The 26883-nt window shown below is 31.0% G+C and overlaps 6 protein-coding genes across 9 annotated transcripts in view; 1 reads left to right on the top strand and 5 right to left on the bottom strand.

The window, feature by feature from the left end:
* The window catches only part of LOC107367742 (uncharacterized), a 69489-nt gene extending 60150 nt beyond the window's left edge, over window positions 1-9339 (bottom strand). Inside the window, exon 1 of one of the 2 annotated variants that reach the window (XM_015935500.3) lies at window positions 8867-9339. In XM_015935500.3, the coding sequence (XP_015790986.1) occupies window positions 8867-8935 (69 nt within the window). In that variant the 5' untranslated portion in view covers window positions 8936-9339. The remainder of the gene's footprint in view (window positions 1-8866) is intronic. The other variant, XM_089270217.1, reaches the window with a different exon arrangement.
* Window positions 9340-9760: 421 nt separating this feature from the next.
* LOC107369800 (stAR-related lipid transfer protein 7, mitochondrial) lies at window positions 9761-12114 on the bottom strand. 3 transcript variants are annotated; one of them, XM_015937792.3, is made up of 4 exons: window positions 11169-12114; window positions 10906-11102; window positions 10412-10787; window positions 9761-10248 (listed from the first exon to the last, which is right to left on the bottom strand). In XM_015937792.3, exons 1-4 carry the CDS (start codon window positions 11767-11769, stop codon window positions 10244-10246), a joined length of 1179 nt encoding a protein of 392 aa, XP_015793278.1. In that variant the 5' UTR covers window positions 11770-12114; the 3' UTR covers window positions 9761-10243. The 3 variants fall into 3 exon arrangements, with proteins under 3 accessions (XP_015793278.1, XP_015793270.1, XP_015793264.1); XM_015937784.3 differs by having other exon boundaries at window positions 9890-10131; window positions 11169-11925; XM_015937778.3 differs by lacking the exon at window positions 9761-10248 and having other exon boundaries at window positions 10331-10787; window positions 11169-11925.
* A 314-nt stretch (window positions 12115-12428) lies between these two features.
* On the bottom strand, window positions 12429-21829 carry LOC107367650 (phosphatase and actin regulator 2). The gene is made up of 4 exons (XM_015935385.3): window positions 21044-21829; window positions 14114-14251; window positions 13833-13909; window positions 12429-13293 (listed from the first exon to the last, which is right to left on the bottom strand). Exons 1-4 carry the CDS (start codon window positions 21515-21517, stop codon window positions 13278-13280), a joined length of 705 nt encoding a protein of 234 aa, XP_015790871.1. The 5' UTR covers window positions 21518-21829; the 3' UTR covers window positions 12429-13277.
* LOC107367642 (protein dawdle) lies at window positions 15408-19558 on the top strand. Its single transcript, XM_015935372.3, has 4 exons — window positions 15408-16445; window positions 16740-17269; window positions 18964-19111; window positions 19188-19558. Exons 1-4 carry the CDS (start codon window positions 15845-15847, stop codon window positions 19373-19375), a joined length of 1467 nt encoding a protein of 488 aa, XP_015790858.1. The 5' UTR covers window positions 15408-15844; the 3' UTR covers window positions 19376-19558.
* A 590-nt stretch (window positions 21830-22419) lies between the features above and the next one.
* Hakai (E3 ubiquitin-protein ligase Hakai) lies at window positions 22420-24443 on the bottom strand. The gene is made up of 3 exons (XM_015937467.3): window positions 23722-24443; window positions 23456-23652; window positions 22420-23352 (listed from the first exon to the last, which is right to left on the bottom strand). Exons 1-3 carry the CDS (start codon window positions 24152-24154, stop codon window positions 22591-22593), a joined length of 1392 nt encoding a protein of 463 aa, XP_015792953.1. The 5' UTR covers window positions 24155-24443; the 3' UTR covers window positions 22420-22590.
* Window positions 24444-24958: 515 nt separating this feature from the next.
* On the bottom strand, window positions 24959-26571 carry POLDIP2 (DNA polymerase delta interacting protein 2). Its single transcript, XM_015936685.3, has 6 exons — window positions 26395-26571; window positions 26108-26266; window positions 25917-26025; window positions 25509-25850; window positions 25221-25426; window positions 24959-25135 (listed from the first exon to the last, which is right to left on the bottom strand). Exons 1-6 carry the CDS (start codon window positions 26499-26501, stop codon window positions 25036-25038), a joined length of 1023 nt encoding a protein of 340 aa, XP_015792171.1. The 5' UTR covers window positions 26502-26571; the 3' UTR covers window positions 24959-25035.
* Window positions 26572-26883: the final 312 nt, after the last annotated feature.

The following is a 26883-nucleotide window of genomic DNA, read 5'->3' on the forward strand; positions in this document are numbered from 1 at the left end:
GTTAACTTTGCACTAAGAAGTAACTTTTTGTTCACTTTGAAAGTTTCTACCTTTTAAATCACTGACTAATGTTATTGAAAAGAATCAGATTCATGCAAAGTAGAATCAGATAATTCAGAAAAGTAAATTGAATTTTACAAAGATATCAGGTTTGCTCATCAATAACCATTAAAATGGTTAAATTGAAACATTGCATTTGCTTGAAGCTTTCCCAGACTAACAGTAAATAAACATCATTTGATTTGAAATGAGCATAAATGGGAAGCAAGTGAAATTATTAAAATCACATAAACTATTCATCGCAAGCATAACCTGTGTGATAACTGATCTTAAGTCACTTTCTTAATGCAAAGTGATGCTCTTTCAAACTGCGACTTTAAATAAATTTTGATATTTACTTTCAACTTGTTACAAATCCCAGCCGTTAAAAGCTCATAAATTGATATAAGTATAATGTGATAAGATGATACAATAATGCAATAAAAAACAGACTCATTGGCAAGACAACTTAACTACAAAACTAAACTCGACTCAAACTCATTTAAAAGTCATTTCAAACCAAAATTATTTTCATTCAATTTAACCATTCAACTAAATTCATATCCAATTATCAAAGCATCTTAAGTTGAACACTTGGTGAAAGCAGTTTACATGGAAACAAATTAGTCATTAATCCAAGGTAATTGAACCTCAATAACGCAAGCCGGCTAATAGGCAATAATTACCAATATAATGCGATTGAATCATTCAAACCGTCAAATTGAAAGTTTAACTTCGCTGAAAAAAAAACAAAAACAAAATCGAAGCAAAAAAATATGAAAAAATGGAAATGATGAAAAGAAATTGTTCTGAAAGTAAAAAACTCTTGAGAATCGACTGTTGAATCAATTGAAACTGAATTAACCAAAAAAGTGAAATGCAAATGAAAATATTGATGAAAAGAGTAAAAAAAGGTTTTCACTCTTTTTTCAATTCAATTGAACAACTTTTGTAAACTGTAAACAAATGTAATGATAATGATGATGGCAAGATGAATATGCAAGGATGAAGATAAAGGAAAAGGTTGAGAGAGAGAGAGGAAGATGAAAGTGAATAAATTGAGCATCTTGAACAACATGGAATCAGTCAAGTTTACCTGTCTATTTGTGTCAATGTAATGTAAAACCTTGCTACTAAATGTATTTATATTTCCCTTGTGAATCATGTTAAGTTGTCTTTTTGCCTTTCCTCTTTCGTCTCTCCTCTTGTTCATCTTATTTTCACCCATTCAAAGGTACACCACCTGAGCCAGGTAACAACTGAAACAATCTGAAATATCGATCCAACAATTGCAACAGATAAATTGTATGTTAATCAAGGTTCACCAATTGGGAAACCAGAAAAGCCAAAACATCAAACCAAGAGTAAACAGATTAGACCAGAATTTATCATTTACAGCTAATGATTAAAACTTGGTTCATGATGATGATGTTATTAATTATTCAGTAAATTGTTTTACACAAAAGCTGAAAGAAAATGTTCATTTTAATTTTTTACCCTTTTTTTAGCATTCTAAACTTGCTTAACACTTGAACTAGTTTTGTCATTACAGTTTCGTCTAATTATCACAATTAACTGGTGTTTGTTCAACTCGCCTGAAATGAATCAACTGAGAATTGAGAAGTTGCTCAAAAATCATTATCCATTTCATCATTTCTTTCCATTCCTTTTTCACCTTCAATTTAATCCATTATCTTAAATTATCTTGTGCTTTGATCATTCAAGAAAATCTTTCTAATTAAAGGAGCAATTTCATGCTTTATATTCACCTCTTGAAATACCTTTTGAATGGAAAAAGGTAAGAAAAAGAATTTGAAGGAAGAAAAAAGTTAAGAATTTAGTTTATTCTCAAGTTTATACAATGTTTATCATCAAAAATAATTGCTGAATTGAGCATCATCATTATGCTTTATAATACCAAAAATGCAAGATTATTTTCATTCTTGTCATTAGATGAAATGGGTTTCCTTGAAATGAAACAGAAAACAGAATTCACACAACATGATGAACAGAGAAAAGTGCCAATTCTTTTACATCTTAACTTTGTGCAAATTAAACAGGAATTTCCTTCGAATCAGAAAATTGTTAATTTATAAACAAAAGAAGATTTAGATTTTCAATTTTCTTTCCTTCGACTATTCAATATATTTTCTGGAATTATTCATATTTCATAAAGATACCAAATTAAGTGATGATAAAAAGTTAATGCATTTAGTCGTTGGAATAAAGAATAAATTCGCAATTTGATGAAGTTACAAGTTTTCCATGAATCATGATGCTTTTATAATTTGAGAACCAAGTTTAGCAAAGTCAACATTTTTCCCATTAATGTTGCCATCTCAATGGGCAAGTAATATTTTGATGAAGCAAAGGACAAAATAATCGCAAGTTGAAGAGCCATTATCACGATAAGTTTGTGTCTATTGGCAAAGTTAAACAAAGTTTCAACTTTTCCTTTTTTCAATGAAAGTGGTTATTGAAGGATGAAAAAAAATGTGAATCAATAAAGATTCTGGAAATAGTTAAAAATTAAAGAATGGCGAAAATTGTTGAAACTTTTTTTTATTCACATTTTTTTTCGTCGTTCAAAATTTTGGACAAAAGTGAAAAGTAAAAGGAAGAAGAAAAAGTAAAGATCAGATTTGATCAGAACTTGAGATAAATAAAGATTAGGGTCATTTGTTGAAATTCAAGTTGAAAGTTGCTTTTGTCTTCAATTCTCAGTTACTTCAATCATTATCATTCCCTGAACTCTTCTGTCTAATAACAAGAGATGAAGATAAGTTATCACAAGAATGGTACCTGGAGTGTGACAAAATTGTTGTTAATCCATGGAAAGGAAGAGGTGAACAGAAGATGGAAAGAAAAAGATTTTTAATGTTTTTCCCTTTTCCCTGGATTCCATGATGAAGATGAAGCATCTTTTGTTTCACTCATCTTATCGTTTTTCCTGTTCGTAAAGCATGAAAAAAGGTAAAAGGAAAAAAACAGTTCAGACTAAACGAGAAAAAGAATCTTTCAATTGTGGTTAACAAAATGCTCAGGTAAAATCGAATAATGAACCTGAGAAAAAAAACATGATGAATGATTAATTGATGATGGGCAAAGAATAACAATGTCCTCAAGTAATTATTCAGTGTAAAGGTAAAAATGGAAAAAGAAATTTTCTCTTTTCTTCAGAAAAATGAATTTCTCTAAATTCGTTTTCAGGGAAATATTTAAATATCTTCAATGTTATTCAATGATAATGTTTTCTAATGATAATATTAATAATAAAAGTGGCCCTGCTTGCTTCAGGTGTGTGTTTATTTGATAAAGAAAAGCCATAAAATGTTTACAACAAAAATTTCGTTATCACTTTGATAATGTTTTTTCACTCCCAATAATCACTCCCAGTGATTCTCATCATTATTTATACCTTTTTTCTTATTACCTTTACTCTTCTTTTTCTTCACCTTTTTTCCCTATTCCAACCTTGTTTCACTCTTTACTCATTCATCTGTACCATCTTGTGTCTCATCTTGACTCGTCAAATATTTGATTATTCAACAGCCGAACAGGGAAAAAAATGAAACAATGTTTGGTTCGATTGCGCTTTTGTTATCCATCGAAATGAGCAAATACAGATTGTTTATCCTTTCCTTTTTTTACCTCATTTTCAACACTTTAATCCATCAACTTTTGTTTACCTGTTTCACTCTTCTTTTGCTCCATTATTATTAAATTTTCTTACCTTTTCCTATTTACCCTTTCACCTTTCACCTTGCACTGTTCCTTTACTTTGTCTCAGTTTCTTTGTTATCAGTTACAGCACATGCATCAAGTTGATTATTAAACTTCAATTTTACCTTTTCATCAACTTATACAATTACCTTTTTGTTTGCTAATCAAGTTTAAGGTCAAATTTCATCTTAACTCCAGTTTGTAATTCATTTGATGCGTAAGGAAATGGCGAAAATGGAAAACTCTTTTACTTCTTCATTTGTTGGGTTTCAGGTCACTTGTCATTAAATCAAAGAAAAGCATTGATTCATTGAAATACTGCGCGGAATCGTTTGAAACATGCATTAATGGTTCAATCATATTACTCGAGTAAGATGAAACTTCATTTGGATAAAATCACTTTTGATCATCATCATGGTTGATAAAGTTGATATCGATTTGTTGTCACAATAATAATGCAAACCCAATAATGTTTCAAATCTTGAACCATGAGCTGATCCCGGTTACAGTTGAGTACCTGAAATTGTCCATCTAATGTTTCAGGTGCAGAACTATTTGAATCGAAGTAATTCAAAACGAAAAGAGACTTTATGCAAAAATGATAAAAATATCCAAAAAAAACCCAATCTACTCTTGTCAATGAATAGAAATAAATATTGAAAGATGAACTAGTTTTGATCCATCACAATGGACAGAATGGTCAAGATTCAGATTATTAAAGAGTTCTTTCTTTTCCTTTCTTTGCTCAGTCAATTGGAAATTTAATGTTTACAGATTTTTTGGCAACATTTGGTAATTATGACTTTTGAAGCATTTCAAATGTTGCTTCAAAAAAATGTGTGTAAACATTAACAATGATATCAAGAGAATCTGTCAATTGTTGAACAAAATAATTAAATTATGGTTAAATGTCAACCTTTTATTTACCGTTTTGAGGAAAGGCCTTTGTCACATCTTCTCAAAGTGACAAAAGGAAACAGATTTATTTATTTCTTTATGAATTTGAATCTTTTTAATGTGAATTGACTGTAAGTAAAAGTTATTAAAAGTCAGATAAACTTTACTCAACAATGTCACATCTTAAAGGATCTCCAAGAAATCGTAACAATTGAAATGTAAAAATAACACTTTTAACAAGGATATTAAAAGGAATCAAGTTATCAAATAAGATTACACTTTAAGTTGTTCGTGGTTTCACGTCTTTTGGACAAGAAACTTAAGTTCGCAATTAATGTTATGAAAGGTATTATAAAGCGATCGGTCATTATTACAAAAAAGTATTACATCTTCTTAAAGACTTTCAGTCGGATTTGCCGTTTAACTTGCAATCGTTCAAGATGTTTGGTCAAGATTGACAACAATGACTTGGACTTTGTCTTTTCTATGAGCGATTAATTTTTAATACCTTTTTGATCTTCGACAATTTGACTGTTTTGATGAACCAAAATATCAAAATTTCATAACAGCTTCAGTTGCTGTTTGATTCAATTTTTCAACTTTTGTAACTCCTCAACCAAAGACACTTGAGTAGCCCGTTTCAATTCAATTTGACTTTAATCGAGTAAAATTGTTTATTAGAATGGCGTCAATCCTAGAAATGACCAAATGGTTTCACCTTCAAGTTCATCTTTTATACTTGGATTCACTTCACTTCAAGTTGCTTTCAATTCAAATTTATCCATTTCATGTACCAATATAAATAATATTAACATATGAATAGAGAAACTCGAGATTCTCACAAGACTCAACAAAACTCAATCTTGAAACTAGCAATCTCTCAATCTCTATGGTCACCTCAAGAAATCAATTAAAATGACAAAAAATATTTTCCCAAAGTTGACCAGATAAACCCAAATAACATGAAATTTTCAACCAAGAAAAACACCAAAATTGCAAAGTTCATAAATCAAAATAATCTTCACCAACTTGACCAATTCAAGTTGAACATTTATATTGATCATCATCTTTATCCAATATTGAACTTCACATGAAAAGTTTATCAAAACAATGGTTGAATTGAAAAGCGCAAATAGAGCCCAAAAAAATGATTAATGAAAGCTCAACATTTAATGAATCAAGTTAACCTTTAATGAAGACAAAAAGGTTGATGTTTATCAAGATGAAAAAATAAGAAGCTGATATAAAAAAAAGAGTTTCCATCGATTACTTGTTTTGCTCAATTGAACGCCCAAGTTATGAAAACAAAACGAGAGAAGAAAAAGTGGAAAAATTGGGATTCACTAATATCCATCATGATCATGATGATCATCTTTAGTCACCTTTTCATTCCTTTTCTTCAACGTGATTATTTTCCTCTTCTCCTTATTGATGATGATAATGATGATGATAAAGTTATCCTTGAATATTTCTATCATATTATTACCTAAACATCCCTGTAAACTTATTAAGAACGAACCAAAAAAGAATCTTGTTTTTTTCATGGGAATTTCTTCTTCTTCTTGCTCACATAATTAGGCCTTTAATATATATTATTTTCGATAAATACTTTGTAATATTATCAATAATATTTTCATGTTAATCATGTTCATTCCTCCAGAATATCAATCATAATCACTGTTGACGGTGAGAAAAGCAAAACCTTTTAGGTTAACGTTGATGGAAAAATGGTGAAAGGAGAAAATGTTGCTTTCTCTTTTTCCTTCAAATGTCAATCCAACAATTGAAATTTTCAATGTTACTCAGTGATCTTAATGAGAATTGAGTATTCAGGGAATGAAACAATTTAATTAATCTGCTTCACTCAACCTTTTCTTCATCACTAAATCAGAGTAAAAATAATTGTAAGGCAAAATGAACAAAATAAATGTTTAAGTTTCTGGTTCTGTAACTCACTTCAATTCAATTTTAACAAGTTAATTGTGAGACAAATATGATAACTACATTATTGGCTGAAAGTGTTTTTAGCTTGAAGCAATTTCGTTTCTTCCTTTATCACAATTAACTTGCTATTTTTCATTGTTATTCAGTTATCCCAGTTGGTCAAAGTGATTGTTTTAAATTGAATTAAATGTGAATGTTGATTTGTTTTACAGTTTAAAGTGTATTAATGGTTTAATGGTTTCCTTTAATAGTCTATCATCATTTGTGTATTGATTAGTCTTTTAATAGTTTATGGTGAGAGAAGGAAAAAGATATTAAAATATTTGCTAAATGATGATTGGGATGGAAATTTTACTTTTTTTTGTTCATTTATTACATTTACTATTTGTGGTTGTTCAATATTATTGATTCCATTAATAATGTTGCTGATGATAAATGAATTGATTGACACGTTGATTCATTTCAAATAATTATCATTAAACTTGGGGAATCGACTTCTTGAGATGTTTGACATTTACTTGTAATAAATGCTTTCCATGAATTGGATTAAGTAAATTTATTGCAATCAAATCAACTCGAGACATCAATTTGATTACACTTGTGACCAATCGAGTTTCGCTTTTGAAATTATTTTCTTCGCCAAAATAATGAGCAAAATAATTGAATCATATTTCGAACTGGGAATCGCATCCAAAGTGGCACATGATGAGGAACCCGATGGAATAATCGAGTTCGAATATAAATTCGCACTTTTAATCCAAAATGGTTAAGCAGTGAATTTAGTTCGATACTCGATTAAAAACTATTACATTGTCCATTACTTTGGATATGTTTAGTATGCATTTTCCTGGAGAATTTTTGGATTTCGACAATTCAGTGCATAGCTGTGAAAATATGATGAGTAAAGTGCTGAGCAATCGAGTGAAAGATTTGATGCCAAAAATGTTGGAAATGATGTTCGATTTGAATTACTGTCTCAAGCTCGATCGATGTAAATTTTATGCTCTTCAAATATAAAGTGTTCAATCGCTTTGAGTTTATCTAATTTGTTCTGATTGTATTGAAATTGATTCAAATTTTCCAGCTTTGCAACTCATGATTTAAATATCAGTAGATTCAGTATTTATTGATCAAATTATTTTTTCAATAAAAAGGAAAACAGTTGATTACGATAAAATGTGAACCTAAACCTTGTTAGGTTTACCAAAAGTTTATCCAAGTCTCTACTTGATCACCTCAAGCTAGGAACATATTGCAAGGAAAAAGAAATGTTAAACAAGAATTGGCCACATAAATGACCATTGATTAACTGTTAATTATCTAAAGCTTCCACATTCGTGAATATAATTTAGGTTTAATTCCACACGAACATGTTCAATTGTTATCTCTTCGAAAATCCCTTCCAAGATCAAAATGTATTAATGCAGAGCTTGACAAAGAAGAGGTTAGTTGATTCAAGCTCAATATTGAACCGAATAAACGTTATAATCTTACTCGGATCATCACAATATACCTTTAAATAAAATCAAATTGAATTCTGACTAAAATTAAAACGATTTCCAATTGAAATTAAATCAAATTGGTTGTTCAAATGATCATTAAAGCTGTTAAAAATGGTTCATCCAAACCCAGTCTATCCACGTCTAGTGTGAAAAAGTCTGATCTTGTATCCAACAGAGAATCATTTTGTTTAAACTTGCAAATTGTAATGAACAGCAACTAATTGATATCAATTAACTTTTGTTGATTCAACTGACACAATAAAGCAACCGAGTTGTTCAAATATCCAGACAGTTATGTCTGATGGGTTAAAAGGTGATTAGAGTTAAATTGAATAATGATTTTTCCCTTGAAATGTAGCACTTGACTGAGCTACACTTTAACCAATTTGTTGCCAATAATGAAAAGCTGACAATGGTCAGTAAACTTGAGCCATCAAATTTGACGGTAAACTGTCTTTGCTTGAATAAATGTTGCCCATTAATTTTGACCGAAACCTTGTTAACCGGTTAAATCATTTTCCTGGTTTTTATTCACTATGGATGAACGATCTGTTGCACAATTAAAACTTGTACATTAATCAATAGTCGATTGATTAAAGGGTTTGACAAACAAATCAATTGAATCTTATTGTCACAAGGTTCACTTGATTAACTTTTAATTTCACGCTTTCAAGAGCTTCATTTAGGCTGTTCAATTGGATTAATAAGTGAAGTTAAAAATGGTTCCACAATTGTTGTTCAATTAAAACTGTCAAACTTACCTTATGCTCAATTGAATTTTGTAAAGGTATAGTTGAGAAGTTGACACAATTTCCAGAAGAAGAAGCCATTATTTGTTAATTGTTACAATTAATTTCACTTTGTTAGATCACTTTGTTGAACGTTCACAACGCTTGAACAATTGGGTTTCAATTGAGTTATGGGTTTAAACCAAAATACATTTGAACCAACACTTAACAGTTAAACTTAACAATTACACTTAACAGAGACAAAATGGAAAACTTTGAAACATTGAAATTGTTGATTTTGTTACAATTAAACATTGATCCGATTTTAAAGTTAATTATAAAATGTGTTAACATTGAAACTAAAATGGTTTTAAACTAAGAAGGAAAAAATGAAAAAATAAAAGTTAATGTTGAGAAGTGTTGAACTATCTCAACCTTTAATGATGGAGTAACTATTCTGGTGTAAGATGTGTTTCGTCTATCCAATGTTTCACCTGATAATTTGAATTTCAACTCAACAGGATTTCAGTTCTGACAGGCTTGTAATAGGCTCATGCGCAATTTATCGTCGACCTGAATTATCAGGTAACAACTAGATTATTTCAATTCATTTGACAACAATGATTATCAATTTAACGGATTAGGCTCAAGACATTTTATCCGATTCAATGTCTAGACTGGTTTGATGGACAAATTAGCTTATTTTAATTTTATCAATTGCCTTTAATTTTTATTATTGAAGCTTAAATCAAAAGCAATTATCACACAATATTTTTGTGATGCATTTATGCTTATTACAATATACAGTTATTAACCAACAATATTGGGTTTGGTGATGATTGATTTGGTTTATAATTTGTATTAATTTCAGATAAATCCTTGATGTTGGAGTTTTTTGAGCTATTTGTTTGTATTTACATCTTTTGCGGCTCCTGTGTTCAAGTTGATTTATGATACAGATTTAACCAGATAAACATTTGGATGGTTGGCAGATTCCAGTTTTGATCAACAATCATCTATCATCATACTTTAGATTGTTTCAATTTTGATTCCTCATTTCTTCTTGACAAATCACTTTATTGAACTTGTAGAGACATCTTGTGAGCTACTAAATGCTTGATTATTGGTTGGGAAAACAGCATTCTATAAGTTGATTGATTTGCTGGGAATAACCGGAATGGAGCAATCATTATCAAATCCAATTCTTTTGACTTAGGTTCCATTGGGTAATCCATTCAGTTATGTGATCTGATAGACTTGAGTTGATAATTATTATCCATTTATCTCGATGGAGTTGCCTATGGATGAAATGAGGTATTAATTTCCTCTGTTCTGATTCCAGTTAAGCATCCGATTGCAAGGAAATGGACTTGGCAATTAAATTCTTGATTTAATGAGAGCCAGAGCTATTTATACTATCAACAGAAGAATAATCAACAATAAATATGTATTTTAGACTGATATTTAAACGAAAAGGTAAATGAGAAAAAGCGAAACTACGAGATTAACAATCAATTTTCTCTTGTTGAGGTCGATTGAAAGTGATACATTGAATGTACAGATTGTTTAAAGAATTACCATTTTTATGATGGTTATTATTGTCTAGGCTATTATTCGAACTCTTTTTATCCCTTCTGTTCAACTGTAAAGCTGCTTTGTGCAATGATTCAACAAAATTAGGAACTCCTGAGGCAGCCATCCAATTGTATGCTGGATTAGGAAAGGCTGATCGAGGATCATCAAAATAAGTTAATACGTAATCAAATCCATTTGCATCAAAGGTTGTGTGTGGTTTTATCACCATTTGCGATTCATATTCGTTGACTCGTACGTATTTATCAGAAACCGGGCATTTTGGATGGTCAACAGATCGAGAGACTAGGACAATTATGTTGTTTTTGAAATCAATTATTGATCGTCTCACATAACAATAATCACGACTATACATTGGAAACTGAAAAAAAAGAAAAGAGATTCTGATTAGTAAAATGATTGGTATTTACTGCGGATGGAAATACAAATTCTGGAACACTGAAATAGTCCGTAGAAATAAAATTAGATCAATAACTTACAGGATAATGCATCACCCAATGGATAACTTCATTTCCCGAATCGATTATTTGATCACCTTTCCGTGCTTTTTTGAACTCATTCTGTTTATCTACAACCTCTAATTTAATAACTAGCTTATCCCATGACTTTCTATAGTCTAAATCCCTTTGAACTGTGAAAAAGGCTATAGCAGGTACATCAGTGAATGTTCCGAAAACTGTAAAACAAGATGCAAATGAGATTAATGATACTTATAGACAAGATTTCACATTAATCTACCTACCTTTATATTGGTATGTCCCATTTGAATTAATTTCTCGTCTCCAGACTTGAAAATTATCTCTCAATATTATAGGTTCCCAGCCTTTGCCAGTAAGTAATTTTTTAGTTTCATCGCTATCACTTGTAATGTTATTTGCATTATTTAACTCATTATGACTGTCTTCATCCTCATCTGATGATCCATGGTCCTCACCAGATTCGTCAAGTTTACTTCTATTATTAAATGGACATGGTATTTCTATCTTTGTTTTATGAGGTGTCGATGAATGTGAATCTTTAGCAGGATGATTGAATGAAGGGAACAATTTATCAAAATCACTGACTGATTCCCATATCTCGTCTTCTTTGATACCTTGATTATTCCAAAAGTGACACGAAACACCAGATAACATTAACCAGGGCGAATACTTTGGCCGTTGACAGGCAGTCAAATTGAGTGACCGCAAGGTGAATAGTCTAGGTTGAAGTCGTCTTATTAGCAATGAAACAAGAGGATTACGATAATACCAATGATCACAAAAGAAATGTATTTTTCTTAATCTTTGGTACAGATTAATGTAAACATGCTGGCTAATCAAGCGAACGTAAAGATAACCTTTCATCTGGTTTTCAAGTATTTAGATGATGCGATGTGACAAAAAAGCAAAACTCAAGTAAAACCGAAATAGATATAAACAATATATTTACACATAAATCAGATGAATTAAACAAATAGATTTGATTTAAAAAAAGAAGAGACAAAAATAGTTATCAACACAACAGTGAACACAAACAGATGAAAGCATTGGCAAGTAAACATGTGATCAACATTATTGACAAGGTGGGACCCACGTGGTGTTTAGTTGCTAAAATTATTAATAATTCAACCTTTAATCACGAAAAAGTTATTACACTGAATAGCTGATTATAATTAGAACTAATCAAGCTAAACGTTTGTTTTTAATGCGATGGAATAACAATGTGACAAAATTGCCTCAAAATCCTTGCAGATTTTTGTCCGCCAAGTTTAAATTTTCTTAACTTCATACCTTTTCCTTTCATTTGAACTGGATTTTTTTAAATAATCTTATTTATTTAATTAATAGTGTTTACAGTTGAGCTTCTCAGTTGATAATTGATTGCATAATTTACAGGATAGATTTTGAAATGATCAAATTTGTCAATTTGAAGTTTAAAAAATGATGCTTTGTTGGTAATGAATGCGTAAAGTTGAAATGAACATTGAAAGGGGAAAATAAAATGATACAGACGAAGTCGGCGATTATTATTAACAAGTCTTATGAATTAATTATTTAGTTGATTCATGATTTATAAACATTAAAATCAAATTGTGTTTAGACATAAAAAGAAAGAGTTGCAATAGAGATTTATGTGTAATGACTTTTTTGTTGGTTTCTTTGGAAGAATCGTTAAGACTTTTGAAAGAAGAACAAGAAAAGGAAGAGAGAAAAGAGAATTGTTTTTTGGAATGAAAAAAGGTTGACAGATGAAAGGTTATACAGAGAGAGAGATAGTGAAGGATTGAAAGGAAGCAAAAATGATAATGATAGGAAAGATTGAAGATGAAATAATCACAACAATATAATAATATAATAATAAACATAATAATACAAAAACAATTTAACAGGACAACTTAATGGACATAAAGTCGCTCGATTCCTCGATCATCACCTAATCCTTTGCTGTAGTTGATTGAATCCTGAATTGATAGTTGGCTTTGTTACTTCAAAAATGGATTGTTGCGCTTTCGGGTCACAATTTAAGCCTCTTTTTTCCCTCGTTTTCTGTCAGCCCAATTATTACACATTTTGTCAATAAATTAAACTAATTAACTGGTTTAAATACACTTGATAATATAAAAGATGTTGGCACATTTCAGGATACCATTGAGAATCCTCGTTGTTGGCGAGATCACAATTTACAGGAAAATCAATCTTGATCAACATTTTTTCGTTTCTTTTTTTGCACCATTTGGTTTTTTTATAAAATCGTAATTAATTGTTGCCGTGTTTCTTCTTGGTTCCTCTGACCAATCATTGGAAACATTGATTTGCTTGCTTGGATCCACAATAAAAATCGTGTTATCATAACATTTGCTTCTTCTTGCTCCTTACGGTTTATGGAATCTAGAATTAAAGGAATGGAAATAAAAATTGAATTAGCATCAAATCTAATAATAAAATAAATCTTTGTTATTCCAATCATTAAGCAAGGTCAGAATAAGAATTGAACCCATCAATTTTAAGATAATAGTTGTTGACAAGTTTCTCTGATAATTAATAGGTGTAGAGTCCTTTTTGGATTGTTGATTTGAAGATGAAACAATATGTAAAGTAATAAGAGTCTTCTGAAAATAGATTGTATCTCGACTTAAGCACCGTTCTACGTTTATCTAGGAGGAAGTGAAATAATATCATTGTATTCCTCTGTAGTCGATATATTTGTCTTTACAATGTTAATCGCAAGTTAAACTAACTCATAATTCAAGGAGATGAGTAAACAAGACGTTAAACTAATCTTTCTCTTAGAATGTGTTTCTACTTTTTTTTATACAAAATATCTGATCATGTAAGCAAAAACAGTGTTGATAATGAATTCAAAAGTCAATGGGAAGGAAACGAGTCCGTAAAATTGAGCCTCAATTTGTCCATATTCAGTCCAGTACCTTATCATGTGTCGGCTTTCATCATGAACAGCCATTTCTAAGCTTTTAAACTCATTAAGTTCTTTACGGATAGCAGCCTGGAAGAGATAAAGAGAAAGAAATTGGAATTAGAATTATGAATTAAATGTTTAAGAGCGTCAAATTGGTCATTAAAATTTGCTAATTTACAATAAATATCCAGTTAATTTGTTATGATTTATGAAAATTTCAACTAGAAATTTCCTCAACCATTACTTGAATCTGGTTTAGCAAATTAATGCCAATTTAAGGACGAATCATACCTTATCTTCTGGAGTCAGCCTTGTCCATGGTTTGTCTGCTCTTCGATCGTAATCGTGTGCTTGGGTCACTTCAACATAGTCATTAAAACGGATGATTTTACGTTCCTTGAGCTCTTCTAATGTGGGACGGAAACTTAACTATTGAATAAAATGAAAAGTAAACATGAATTAATAAAAAGCATTTACAATTTACTTGATAGCAATTTGGAATACAAAACTGGCTTACAAGTTGGTGTTAACATGGAAACGAAAAATTAGCGAAACAATTTAAATCATTGAGTGGAATCATTGGTTCCAACCCGTTAGAAATGATTAAGGGAAAAAAATTGAAACATAAAACCACAATTGCAAGGAATGGATTTGGTATTGAACAATTATTGTATTGAAGCAGAAGTGTGATACAAATTACTAGTTTTTTATCAAAACTTTCATGGTTAAACAATTTCACGCTCGCTTTTAGGCAACTTTAGTGACAACTTAATCTAATTAATGAACAATCAGAGAAGATGGAGAGCAATTGAATAGCAACATTTTTAATCATCAACATTACACTTTCAATTCTTCCCGTTCTTTCTTCTGAACACGATCATGATCGTTTATGGTGGTTATGACATGAAAAAACGTAAACCATCGATTTAATCTTAAAATAGGTTCGACATTGAACCGTAATGATGAACAGATTAAACGAGTGAGAAATAAAAGGTTGATTTGTTGGGATTGGTCTCATTTATGACAAAACCTAACCTTAGATTCAATTTGTAACAATATTTCATTTCCAGAGCAACTCTTTCCTCACTTTATTCAACAATTAAAAACAATTTTCCAAAGTGAATACAATGTTGAATGGTTAAAATGTAACTCTTAGGAAAAACTGTAAGTATGTCAAGATTATTAGGTTACAATCAGTAAACTCTATTAGTTTCATCTCCAAGTGAATACCAGAAATGTCCACTATCATGATATTCAGGTGGATCAATTTAGACCTAAATAAGGGACAAATGAGGACAAATCACAAAGGACGAGTTCAATTGTTACAACGATTCTGGTTGATATGAGAAAGGATGATGAAAATGATTAGGATGATGAGGAAGGAGGAGGAAGATGAATGCGAACGATTCAAATAAGTTCTTAAAGTTGATCCTTGGATTTAAGATATGTTTGTTGCTATGCACATTTTTATCAATAAGATATCAAAAAATAAGTGAGAAATGAAGATTAAGATGAGGAGTGAGCTGATGAAGGGAGAACATGATAAACTGGATGAAATAAGTTGATGATAAAATAGCAAAAATATAATTAAGTGAATCAAAAACACATTTTTTTGCTACTTTCAATGTTCAAATACAATTTCAACGAGCAAAATGATTTTACATTTTCCTCAAATCAAAGGTGAAAACGAAACATTTTTCATCACATTTTTCCTAGTTTCTTTCAATCTATCAATAAATTAAACACAATCAACCAAATGATTTACTTAAAATGTGCCAAACAATTGAAACGACACCAAATTTAATCAACTCAAACATCAATTTCATCGTCAATTTAACATCAAAAATTAGCTCTAAATCAATGCCTTTTTCACTCTCAATTTTACTCAAATAGTAAATTTTATTTAAATTTAGTAATTTCAATTGACTTTGATTGTTCAATCTTTTTGCCTTTTGTTTTTGTATAATTGATTTGTGCAACAAATTTCAACAATTAATTTAATTTGCTAATTTGAACCAAATAATGTATAAAATGCTCCAATTAGTTATTTTTGATAAACGGTTGACTGTGTTAATATTTATTACATTAACTTTAAGTGTAAGTCAACAATCGAATCAAATTGATTGCCAATTGATTGGCGATTTAACGACAAGTAGTAAATTGTTTAGTGATCTTTCGACTGGCGGGTCAATTTTTCGACACATTTTGAGTTATGTTGAATCGGGTAGGAATTTTTTATCATCAACAACCTCATTGAGTGATCATTCAGAATCGTCTGAATTGATAACGACACTCTCACCAGCAACAACAACTGAATCAATAGTGAAACCAGTGTTAACGGAATCATCAACAGTGGTTCCAGAAAAGAAGGATAACCCTGAATATGGAATAAAACAAATTTCCGAAACTCCAATAATTAATTCATTTAAAACACCATTGATTGATACTCTTAAGCAAAAAGTACCTTCACCCTCATTCAGACCATTCAGTTTTAACCTATTCAAACGGGATCCAGTGAAAGAGGAATTACAATTGAGATTGGAATATATTAAAATGAAAATTTTACACAAATTGGGATTAAATAGAGCTCCATCAATAAGACCAAAGATGGATCATGAAGCATGTAAGTGATAATGTTTTCAGCTGATTTACCATTGAAATGAAGAGAAGGCAAAAGAATGGACAAGACACTTGAAACGGTGAAGATGGAGAGAGTAAAGATTGTTGACTTTTTTATGATCAAAATGTTTTTAGATGAAAAGATTTCAATATTGTAAACAAGAGTGATTATGATTACATTGAATGAAGCCGGAAGATTAATTGGTAAATTGAAATTTTCAATGAAAATTTGGAGGAAAAAAGAAAGGAACTTTATCTGGAACTTTGATTAATCTCGTTTTTCTCTGTGATTCTTTAGATAGCCAAATATTGGAATTACGGCAACTTCATTCGGATCCTAACAAGAATCAAGCATCTCGTCAAGACTATTATGATATGGATGAAACAGATGAAAGTGATAAACTATTCTTGTTACCAATTAAAAGTGGCTCTTCAAGTGCAACTTTCAACATGACCCTTGATATTGATATTAAACGATATCCTTTTCGGAAAGTGACCTTATTCACTAAAATGTCTAACAGTGAGTCCAATGATAAAACGATCAGTTTAATGTTGACTAAAAAGAGAAGCGATTCAACAACCAATTCAAGTTATGATGATCACTTTGAGCGCATTAAACCGATCAATGATGGTGCAAGTAATCCTTTAAGGTACACTGATAATACTCTGAATGATGAATATGAATGGCGGGAATATGATTTGAGTCAACTTATATTGAAATACAAGTGGAATCAGTTGGAAGGTCAACCCATGATCGTAATTGAAACGTTGACTTCATCGGCTAAATTGCATTCTTCACTAATGACAATTGAATTTAATTACATCTCGGTAAGTAACCAAGAGAGCAAAATTGAATCTTATTTAAACATCAAATGAATTTGTGTGAATGTGATTAACGAAAAAAAGAGATAATTAGAGATGAGCAATCAATGTGTGTTCAACATGTTTGAGTAAATTGTTCAACTTTTCAGTTTTGTTCAGTAAACTGAAAGACTTGATAACATTGAAAATGAACGTTACATGAATTTTAAAATAGACAATGATTAACAGATATCAACGATTGTGACTTGAATCAACTGAGGCAACTATCATTAATCAACATGTGCAGTGAAAAGGCTGATTAAAGGTTATTACAAATCAATAACACTTGAGTTCAATTGAAACAATTACAAAATTGTATTAAGAAACTAAAATGATTAGTTGTTACAAGCATTTACAATGTTGAGATAAACTAATAAACCCAATTCAATGAATTGAGGAAACAATGTTGAGATGAAAAAATCTGGAAATTTATGAAATCATTGAAATTGATTTTCAATGTTTTTGTATCCAAAACGGCAACATTTGAAACTGATTGATTAGAATGTCCTTAATTTGATTGAACTGGCTAATTTATTAATCTATTTACATTTGATTGTTACGTTAATTGTTTCGCTCAATGAAGTGTCTTTTTTCACTTTCGCATTCTTGCTGACTTTACACTTCACTTTACATTTAATACACTTATTTAGTCACATGAGATGCTGATTGAGAAGTAATTCAGATTAAAGGAATGACAGGTTTAAGCTTCACTTTCATTGTCATTGCATATGATTCAGTTGATGTTCAAAGGGAAAGTTAAACCGAAACTCAGGATTTAGATATTGAAACTTATCAATCTAATTGTGATGAATAATCAATTTCAAGATGAGCAAAGCTTTTTATGGAGAAAAAAATAGATGAAATTAAGTGATTTTCATTCAAATATTGGCAAATCATGATCATGTAAAGTTTCAGCTACTCATCAATAATGCTGATGACGATATTGAAATTTTCGTGTAAATTTCATGCAATATTTAATTAGAATTTTTTTTTCGTAAAAAGTTGCATTCAAGTTGAACAGGAATTTGATTTCATCTCATCGATGATAAAAAATGTCAGAAACTTGTTATAAAAACTCAATCAACAGTTTGATGAAAATCAATATTGAAAAGTAGTAAAAGAATTTCATTGATAAAGTTGATTCATTGAAATTTGATCAGTTAATCAAGTAATTGTTGCTTTAAAAGACGGAAACATTAAGTTTACACTTTTCCGTTGACAACAATTTCATAATTTTTTCCATAGAATGAATCATTTGAAAGCGATTTTCATGGTAGAAAGTGATTGAAAAGTGAATTGCATTGCAAGGTTAATAAAGATGATTGTTTCATAAATAATGAACAAAAGGATTGATGATGGAAAAGCTTTTTATGTGAATTTTTTTCACCACAAAACAGCAAAACTGTTTATCTGAATAACCATAATTTGTAAACTATGAAAAGCTAGACAAGTATATCAGGTAACCAAGCATGATAATATTCATCAGATTGTCACCTAACATTATTGTAATACATAATTGACAATGGAAAGGTTCAACTGTCATTGTCTGGACACGATAGAAATGAGTTTTTACATAAAACAATGAAACACTGAATTTACTTAATTTTGAAAACATTAAATCTGAAAGTTAACTAATCAATTGATTTTGATTTATTCAACAGGCTTCCAGGAGAAGACGAAAAGTTGATTGTAATGCAACTAAAAATACCTCATCATGTTGCCGAGAAAGTTTTTATGTTAATTTTACTCAAATTGGTTGGGATAATTGGATTGTCCAACCGCCTGGCTATTATGCTAATTACTGTAAAGGTAAAGTATCAGACAAATTGAAATTGTTTTTCACATTCAATCAGAAATTGATCATTTTGTTGTTTGATTTAAATAGGTAAATGTGATATATCTCATGCTCGATATCATCATACAACGGTTGTCCAAAAGTACTCATCAATAATCAACCTTTGCTGTTCTCCACGGGAAATGTCTAACATTTCATTGATCTATGTTAATGAAAGTGGCTATTTGTTTCAAAAAAATTTGGCAAACATGGTTGTTGAATCCTGTGATTGTGCCTGATAATGGTTAATGGTTTTACCATCAAGGTAACAAAATGGGACATACAATGGAAACAAGGAGAGACCATCCTTTTAATACTCTCAATGGACTTGGAAAAGCTCAGCAAATAACAGAATCAAAAACTGAATGACTATCATTTACATTTACATTGTATTATGAATAAAGTAAAAAATGACAAACTCATGGAAATTATTTTCACAATTGCAATCACAAAGTGATGGTGTGGGTACAGAAAACACTGTCAATTGAGATTGAACATTTTTTGGCATTTCTGGTGAACCAGATGAAATTGCTAATTTAATGATCACAAAAATTAACAGTAATGACAATCATTTTGTCATGGAACCTGATTTATCATTGGATGAGTGATCGAAATGGTTATAGATTGCTAAGTATGACCATTACTTGTAGTTTGCTGATCAATTGCGTTTACCCTTTCATCTGATTCGTTCCAAAATGATACCTCAAAAAAACACTCCAAGGAGATAAGACTTTCTTAGATAGATTTAGTAGAGTGACAAGCACCTCTTGATTATCATGATGAAAAGTCAGAGATGAATTTATGTTTTGTGTATAAACTATGTTTACATGGAAATTTGGAGTGGCTGGGAAAGAGATGCAAGGATTATCACACAATGATTTTTGTTCCTAACTTGAATCATGTTTGTGCTTATTCTCGTATTATTGTCTTTGTTACTACTGTTTCTATTGATGAGATTGAAAGAGTGAAACAATATATCGTTGTAAAGTGAGTGATCAACCAAGCAATTGTAAGCTTTTTTAAACAGTAATCAATTAAAAGCGACGATGCACAAAAAATCAAACTGAAAAAACATTGAATGAATCTAAATTTGCTTCTTTGTCAATCCCATTTATGGGTTTCACCGTATAAGGAGCATACGATTACATGTCGACTTTTACTGATCCAATGTGTTTACAATATTTATTTACAATCAAAACATATTGAAAATTGTTGAGCTGATGACTTGGCTAATGGACTGATAAATTGCCTCTAAATTAAATTATTATTGAAATCTAGGAAGAGAGTGAGGGAAAGATAGGGATAGAGAGGGAAAGAGGGGAAGTGGGGATTTGTGGTGAAATATGAAAAGCTTGTTGATGGATAAACCTCTAAGTTAATCTAACATCATACCTGATTGTTATCGTTTGCAATGAGACTAGCAAATTAAGAGATCGGACTGAAAATCTCTTGATAAAACCTATTTTAACGATGTGAAAATGAGAGGTGATCAAATGCTCTTCAATAAAGTGGTTACAACAGAGAAACAACTGTATATTATATGATAGAGTTGAACTCTCTTCCGATAGTTAGAGAATGATAAATATTAGAGTAACTCTTGTCAAGAGTGATTTATCAATGGAATCAAGAATTGGATACTGAAAGTGAAAATGAAAATATTGGAGAGACCAAAAATAAGAATCGACTGAAAAGGAACAGTATTGGAAAGTGAAAATGCTCTTGAAATTGTCTCGGTGAAGAAGAAGAAAAAGTCAAAACAATCTCCAGACAGGGAAGCATGCAGAAAAATATACTGAAAGGATATAAAAGGTTGATAAAATTTGAATAAAACCAGAATAAGGAAGTTGTAAGCCAGGATTGAAAAGAAAACAAAGAGAAATTAGAAAATTATCTTTATATTTGCCAACCTTGCGATTGAGTGTCTTCTTTATTTGCTCCTTTTCCAATAACATTTCCTCTGGTGTTTGAAGCTTGAGTATATTCCTTTGCTCTAATTCCTCGATGGTTGGTCGTGAACTTAGTCGCCTTGAAAGAGTACTTTTTACTGTTTCTCTTGACTCTTGTCTTTCCTCCTCAGTCATTGCGGGTAAAATATTTTTCTCTATCAACACTTGACGGTCCGGTCTTTGAGCCAATTTAATAGCAAGTGATTCTTTCGGAGTCATTTTTGCAGTTATCCGGCCTTGATTAAATAAGAATGAAAAAAGAGAGAAGAAGAGAAATCCTTTCTTCTTGGTTGTACTTTTTTTACCAGTACTAGCTGTAGATGCAGCATTAGGTCCATTGTTTCCTGTGGCTTTAGACGCTGTTGATGTTGATGAAGCTTTTCCACGACCTCTATTTCGACCATTTTTCTTCCCTTTCACTTCTTGATCACTCATTATAGTGATACAAGTGAAGGAGAATGTTGAACAAATTTAGAAATAATTAAAAGATGATGGTGATAAATAGTTGATTCAATGATAATAAACGAAGTCAGTCATTTGGAGTTTAGAGGAGGTTAAACAGTATAACAATTAAAAATAGTAAGGTATGTCAGGACCTAAACAACATAGGATGGTCATCTATATGGTGAAAATAATAATTATTGTCCACAGATTTATTAACTAAGAAAATAAAATAAAAATTATTCAATTTACACCTAATAAATTTACTTAAACATAATTTCATATTTTGAAAATAATAGGAAAGAAGAAAACGAAAGTATCTTCTCTTGAAAACAATTTTCAATTCAATGTAAAATTCAGTGGAGGAGCTACTGCTGCTTTTGAAAGGCGCCTTGGTTGAATTTGTAAAAGCTTCATCCATCAAAGAAACTCAAAGTGTAATTAAAAAATAGATTAAAAACCAGAAATCTAGAATTATGGACTGAAATTGAGTCTATCATGAAGAATGGATGCTTTTGTGTGGTAAAAAGCGGGTATTGGAAATTTGAAAGAGAGCAAATATTAATAAGAAGAAACAAGTTACTGTTTTTTTCCGATTATAATCACACTTCTTACGGATATTTCAAGTTGGATAATGTCAATAATTATCTGATCGGAAAAGGTGCAATATTCAATTATGAAAAATCTTATTTTTTCCAATATAATTAGATCGAAAGTACGAAATAGTGTATTTTTTCGTGTTCCGAAGAATGTCAATTTACAAAATGTAATATATGAAACTATAATTGGTTTCACTTTTAAAGAATAAAATGATTAATTCAAATCGACTTTTACCTGAAGTAATTTAATAAGATTCAAACTTTAAGAATACTTAAATTAATCAAAAAGACCCAAAATACAGAGTTTTAGACAAAGTTTAATACAATATTTTAAGTATGTTCAACTTGAGAAGAGTCAATTTTCAAGCTACTATCGTACTAGATTACAAATTGAATTGTAAAAGAAATACGATTGATGATTACAATCATGCTCTAAAAATCAAAGGTAAATGACCAAAAAGTATTTCGTTATGGGTAGAAATGACGACTTATGGCGGATCCTTGACGAGGATCCGAGAGCAAAGGTAGATTCCATGAATTGGTGATGGGAAGAGATGATGGAAGAGTTGGTGATGTGAAGGATGATGAAGATGCAGATGATGTTGTTGACGATGGTTGACTTGGCGTTGGCCATGGTAAACTATTTCGAGGTAGATTATTTAAATTTTGAGGATTACAATTGGGCGATTTACCACTTATCACAAAATTTTTATTACTCAGTAATTTATTTCTACTGCTATGACTACTATGGTGAGTTTGGTGGTTATTACTACCAAGTTGATCATCAAGTGAAGATAATTGAATAGAGGAGCTGTTTGCACGAGAAGATGAGATGTGAGTGAAATTGTTGAGAGAGCTACTGTTATGGACTGTTTTACTTCGCACAGGAAATGGATTTTTCAATGATGAAGAGCCGACCAGTGTGGTTGGCGATGTAACAGTCAATGAACTACTAGAACATGATGCCCCCATAGGAATTCCTTGCTGTGATTGCTTAGAGAGTTGATTAGATGAATTGAAGTTAGATGATGAACGTCTGAGATGTCGATGAGAGATGTGAGCTTGTAGATCTCTGTGGCTAAGATATGTACGACGGCAATTTTCATAAATGCACATGAAAACAGCTCCTAATTTATTCTTTTCTACTCTTATGACCTTATCATTACACCGAAGGCAAAGAGGGTTATTAGCTTTGGCACAGTCATAACAGAAAACATGTTTACAAGGTATCTAAAGAAGAAGTTGAGAGAAAGATTATTTTCAGTTGTTGTGTAAAAACATGATGAAAATCACAAGATGGATAAGAACGAAATAAAATTTAAATTAAGCTTACTAGTCTGCCATAGAGTAAAATCGGACGTTCACATTTTTCGCAAATGTGAATGCGAGGGCTTGGACATTTATCCCCGATGAGATTAACTTTATGATTCCATGTCAATGGCTTATTGTTGTGCAATGGTACATTAATTCTGGGACCAACGAAAGATAACGTCAGAGTAAGGTCATCGTCGATTTCATCTTTGAAATTCACTATAAAAGAAAAGTTTGCATATGATTAAAAATACTTGATAGATGAAGTAAAAAATTCTCAATACATACAAGATGGAGATTGAAAGGTATGGATCAAAGGTAAATGATTAGACTCGGTAAAAAGCGGTTTATCGTCTTTGAGGATTCTATTGATAAAATTTTCATCGGAAACTTTTTCTTTAGGCATCTCAATGGGTATCTCTTGGGCAGTTTCAACAGGAGTCTCATTTTCCCCGTTAGTTGGCTCTATTTTAGGTACTACAACAGTCTCTTCATCTGAACTAGAATCTTCAATCCTATTTCTACCACGACCACGACCAGTTCTGATTCCTTTTATGGATGAACCCTTCTTTTTGCTTTTTTTACCAGTGCTAGCTGCAGCTGTAGCATTTGAATTACTTCCTGTGGTTTTAGTTGCTGTTGTCGTTGTTGAGGTTGTTGATGCTTTTCCACGACCTCTACCTCGACCATTTTTCTTCCCTTTCACTTCTTGATCACTCATTATAGTGATACAAGTGAAGGAGTATGTTCAACAAATTAGATATAATTTAGAAAATGATGGCTTTAGATGGTTGATTCAGTGATGATAAACTGTGTCAGTCATTTGAAGTTAAGAAGAGGTTAAACAATATTGCAATTAAGAGTAGTGAGGTGTGTCCAGATCAAGAGAATACAAAATGGTCATCAAAAGCATGAGAATAATATCCTGAGTCACTGATTGATTTTCAATAGAAAACGATAACGAGAATTGAATCTAAAGATGTGTAAATAGTGAAGACTGGTTGGGAAAATGCAGAGAAATATTGAATCTAGGATTAGATCAGATGAAAGCTGATTTTCTGTAGCTGAAGTTCGGTTAATCTAAATGCATTGAAAGTGGATGCGGTTTCTCAAAAATGCAAAGCGGATCCGCAACTGAAAATTGGTTACTTTTAAACTCAAAGAGCCATCTGGTAGATTCTTAATACATTAACTGCGGAATAATTGGAATCATCATTTAACGATTTAATGACTATACTTTGATTAAAAAAATGAACATTTAACCTACTCAAAATCATCATGCACTTACCTGCAACCCAACATTAGCTGCTGCTTTACACAGAGGCCTTTCTTCAATTATTGATTCCAGAATCATTTGATACATTTGTTCAATACAGTTCTCATGAGTGGATTAAATCAATATAATAATTTAACATTGATTTTGATAGATTGAGTGTGTATTAAATCACGTATGTATATCTGTTATAAATAAACAGATTGCTCAGTGGTTTCATTCAATTTTGTGGAACTCTGAGCTTTGCGAAAATTTGGAGCGAAAAAATTTAATTTCAGTCATTACATAGATTATATTACAAAAGCAGAATAGAGGTTTAACAGATGATCTTAATTGTGGGGATTTGGATCTTGTTTGCTATCCAATGAAAACGGTGGAATCCTGCAATCGAAAGTATAACCATCTTCTCTTTCCATTCTGAAATTTCCCCTGAAAATAAATAAATGATACATCTTTAATTAACTTTGTCCTTTAAGCTTTCGAGGTTTTGATTATTTGTGCTTAAATTACTTACCACATATGACCATTGGCTGATTGGAGACTAACATGACTACTGTATTGAAATGCAGGTTGTGATTTGGATAAAATTGGCTCTTGACCAACAACTCCACGACCTCGGACTGTCTCCAATGTTCCTGAAAGACTGAAAATTCTCCAATGTCTTTCTCGTAACTGTACAGCAAGATCACTTAAATTTTCAAGTCTAATGCAATACCTCCACTAAAGGACAAGAAAAAATGAATATATTTAAAATACTCAATCCAAGTGTAATTCAATAAGATTGAATAGCGTTGATTCTTACCCAATAAACATTTCCTTGTGGTGAAACTCGGCAGCCCATATAAAAAGGTATCGCAGTTACTCTAACATTTTCTGTGGTTTCTTTATGGACATCAGATAACTCTAACCAAGGGTGATTTTTTTCTTGCCATGCTTTTAAAGTATCTTTAGGGACAAAAGGAGGGTCTCGTTCATGATCACGAGCCAAAAATTTCTCGAATAATTCATGTTGTATTGGTTGACGATCAGTGGTGGTATAAGGTAAAATATCTTCATGTGCAACATAATCTAATCCGGGAATAGCATATAATGACCGGCTATTTTCTTGATTGCCAAGAAATGTAACAGCTTCTGTTTGTGCTCTCTGGAAAGAAATTAGAAAAATAAGTGAAACTTGAATTGGTAAATCTATCACCTCTTACCAACTTACCACAAATGGACAGTCTCTAGAATCGATTAAAACCTGATAATAAATATGAGTGTGACCTTTCACTTCTTTTCCGACATGGTTATAACCAGCACTTGAATCATCTAGCTTACTGTAAATAAATATGAAAACAAATAGTAAAAATTAGAGAATGCAATAGAACAGTATTTTCAAAAAAGTAATTATCAACCTACATGTCGTCTCTCTGATTAGGTACATCTCTATCATAAACTTTAGCTATCCAAGGAAATAGAGTCACTCCTCGATAACCAAAGACTCTGTGTAAAAATAATTGACCAGTTTCGTATTTACCATCTAATTTAGGAGTTTCAAGTCTTCCAACTTCAGCTAATCTGTCAGTTACATGGAATCACAAAGATAAAACACAAGAAACATTGATTAGTCTAAATACGCAATTGATAAACAAAAGGAGTGGTAAATAAAGGATAAAAATAGTCTCATGTAAAATAAAATGACTTACTTAACAAGGTTATAATTGGTCGAATAAGGTCGGATATTTAAAATAATTGCTTTAACATTGATGGACGCTTTATTAAAGACCAGATGCGTTAATTTGGTACTAAACATGTCAAAATAAGTCAAAGTAAAGTGAAAAACAAAAACAAGAAAATGCAGTAAACCAGTCACAGTGAGAATAACAAACCACCTGAAATCAGCTGATACAATGTAACTTGCATGATGCGAATAAATAAGATATCGATTTAATTTTTTCTTTTCTGTGTCTATTAGTAACAATTAGTGTAAATTTTTTTAATCTATTTCATTGAATATTGATCAATATTTCATGTCCAAGTCCATTTAATGGTTTTTCGGAAATATGAGAGTTCAATGATTATTAATGGTTATGATTGATTATTGATTCATGTTGATTGTTTATGACAATAAAAAAAATCCAAATTCAACAATTTAAAGCGTTAATTACTTTATTCTTAGTCTAGAGCAGCTAATT

The sequence above is a fragment of the Tetranychus urticae genome, chromosome 1 (genome assembly GCF_039701765.1).
Source record: "Tetranychus urticae isolate SD_2017Ah chromosome 1, NJAU_TeUrti_SD_1.0, whole genome shotgun sequence".
Taxonomy (NCBI): Eukaryota; Metazoa; Arthropoda; class Arachnida; order Trombidiformes; family Tetranychidae; genus Tetranychus; species Tetranychus urticae.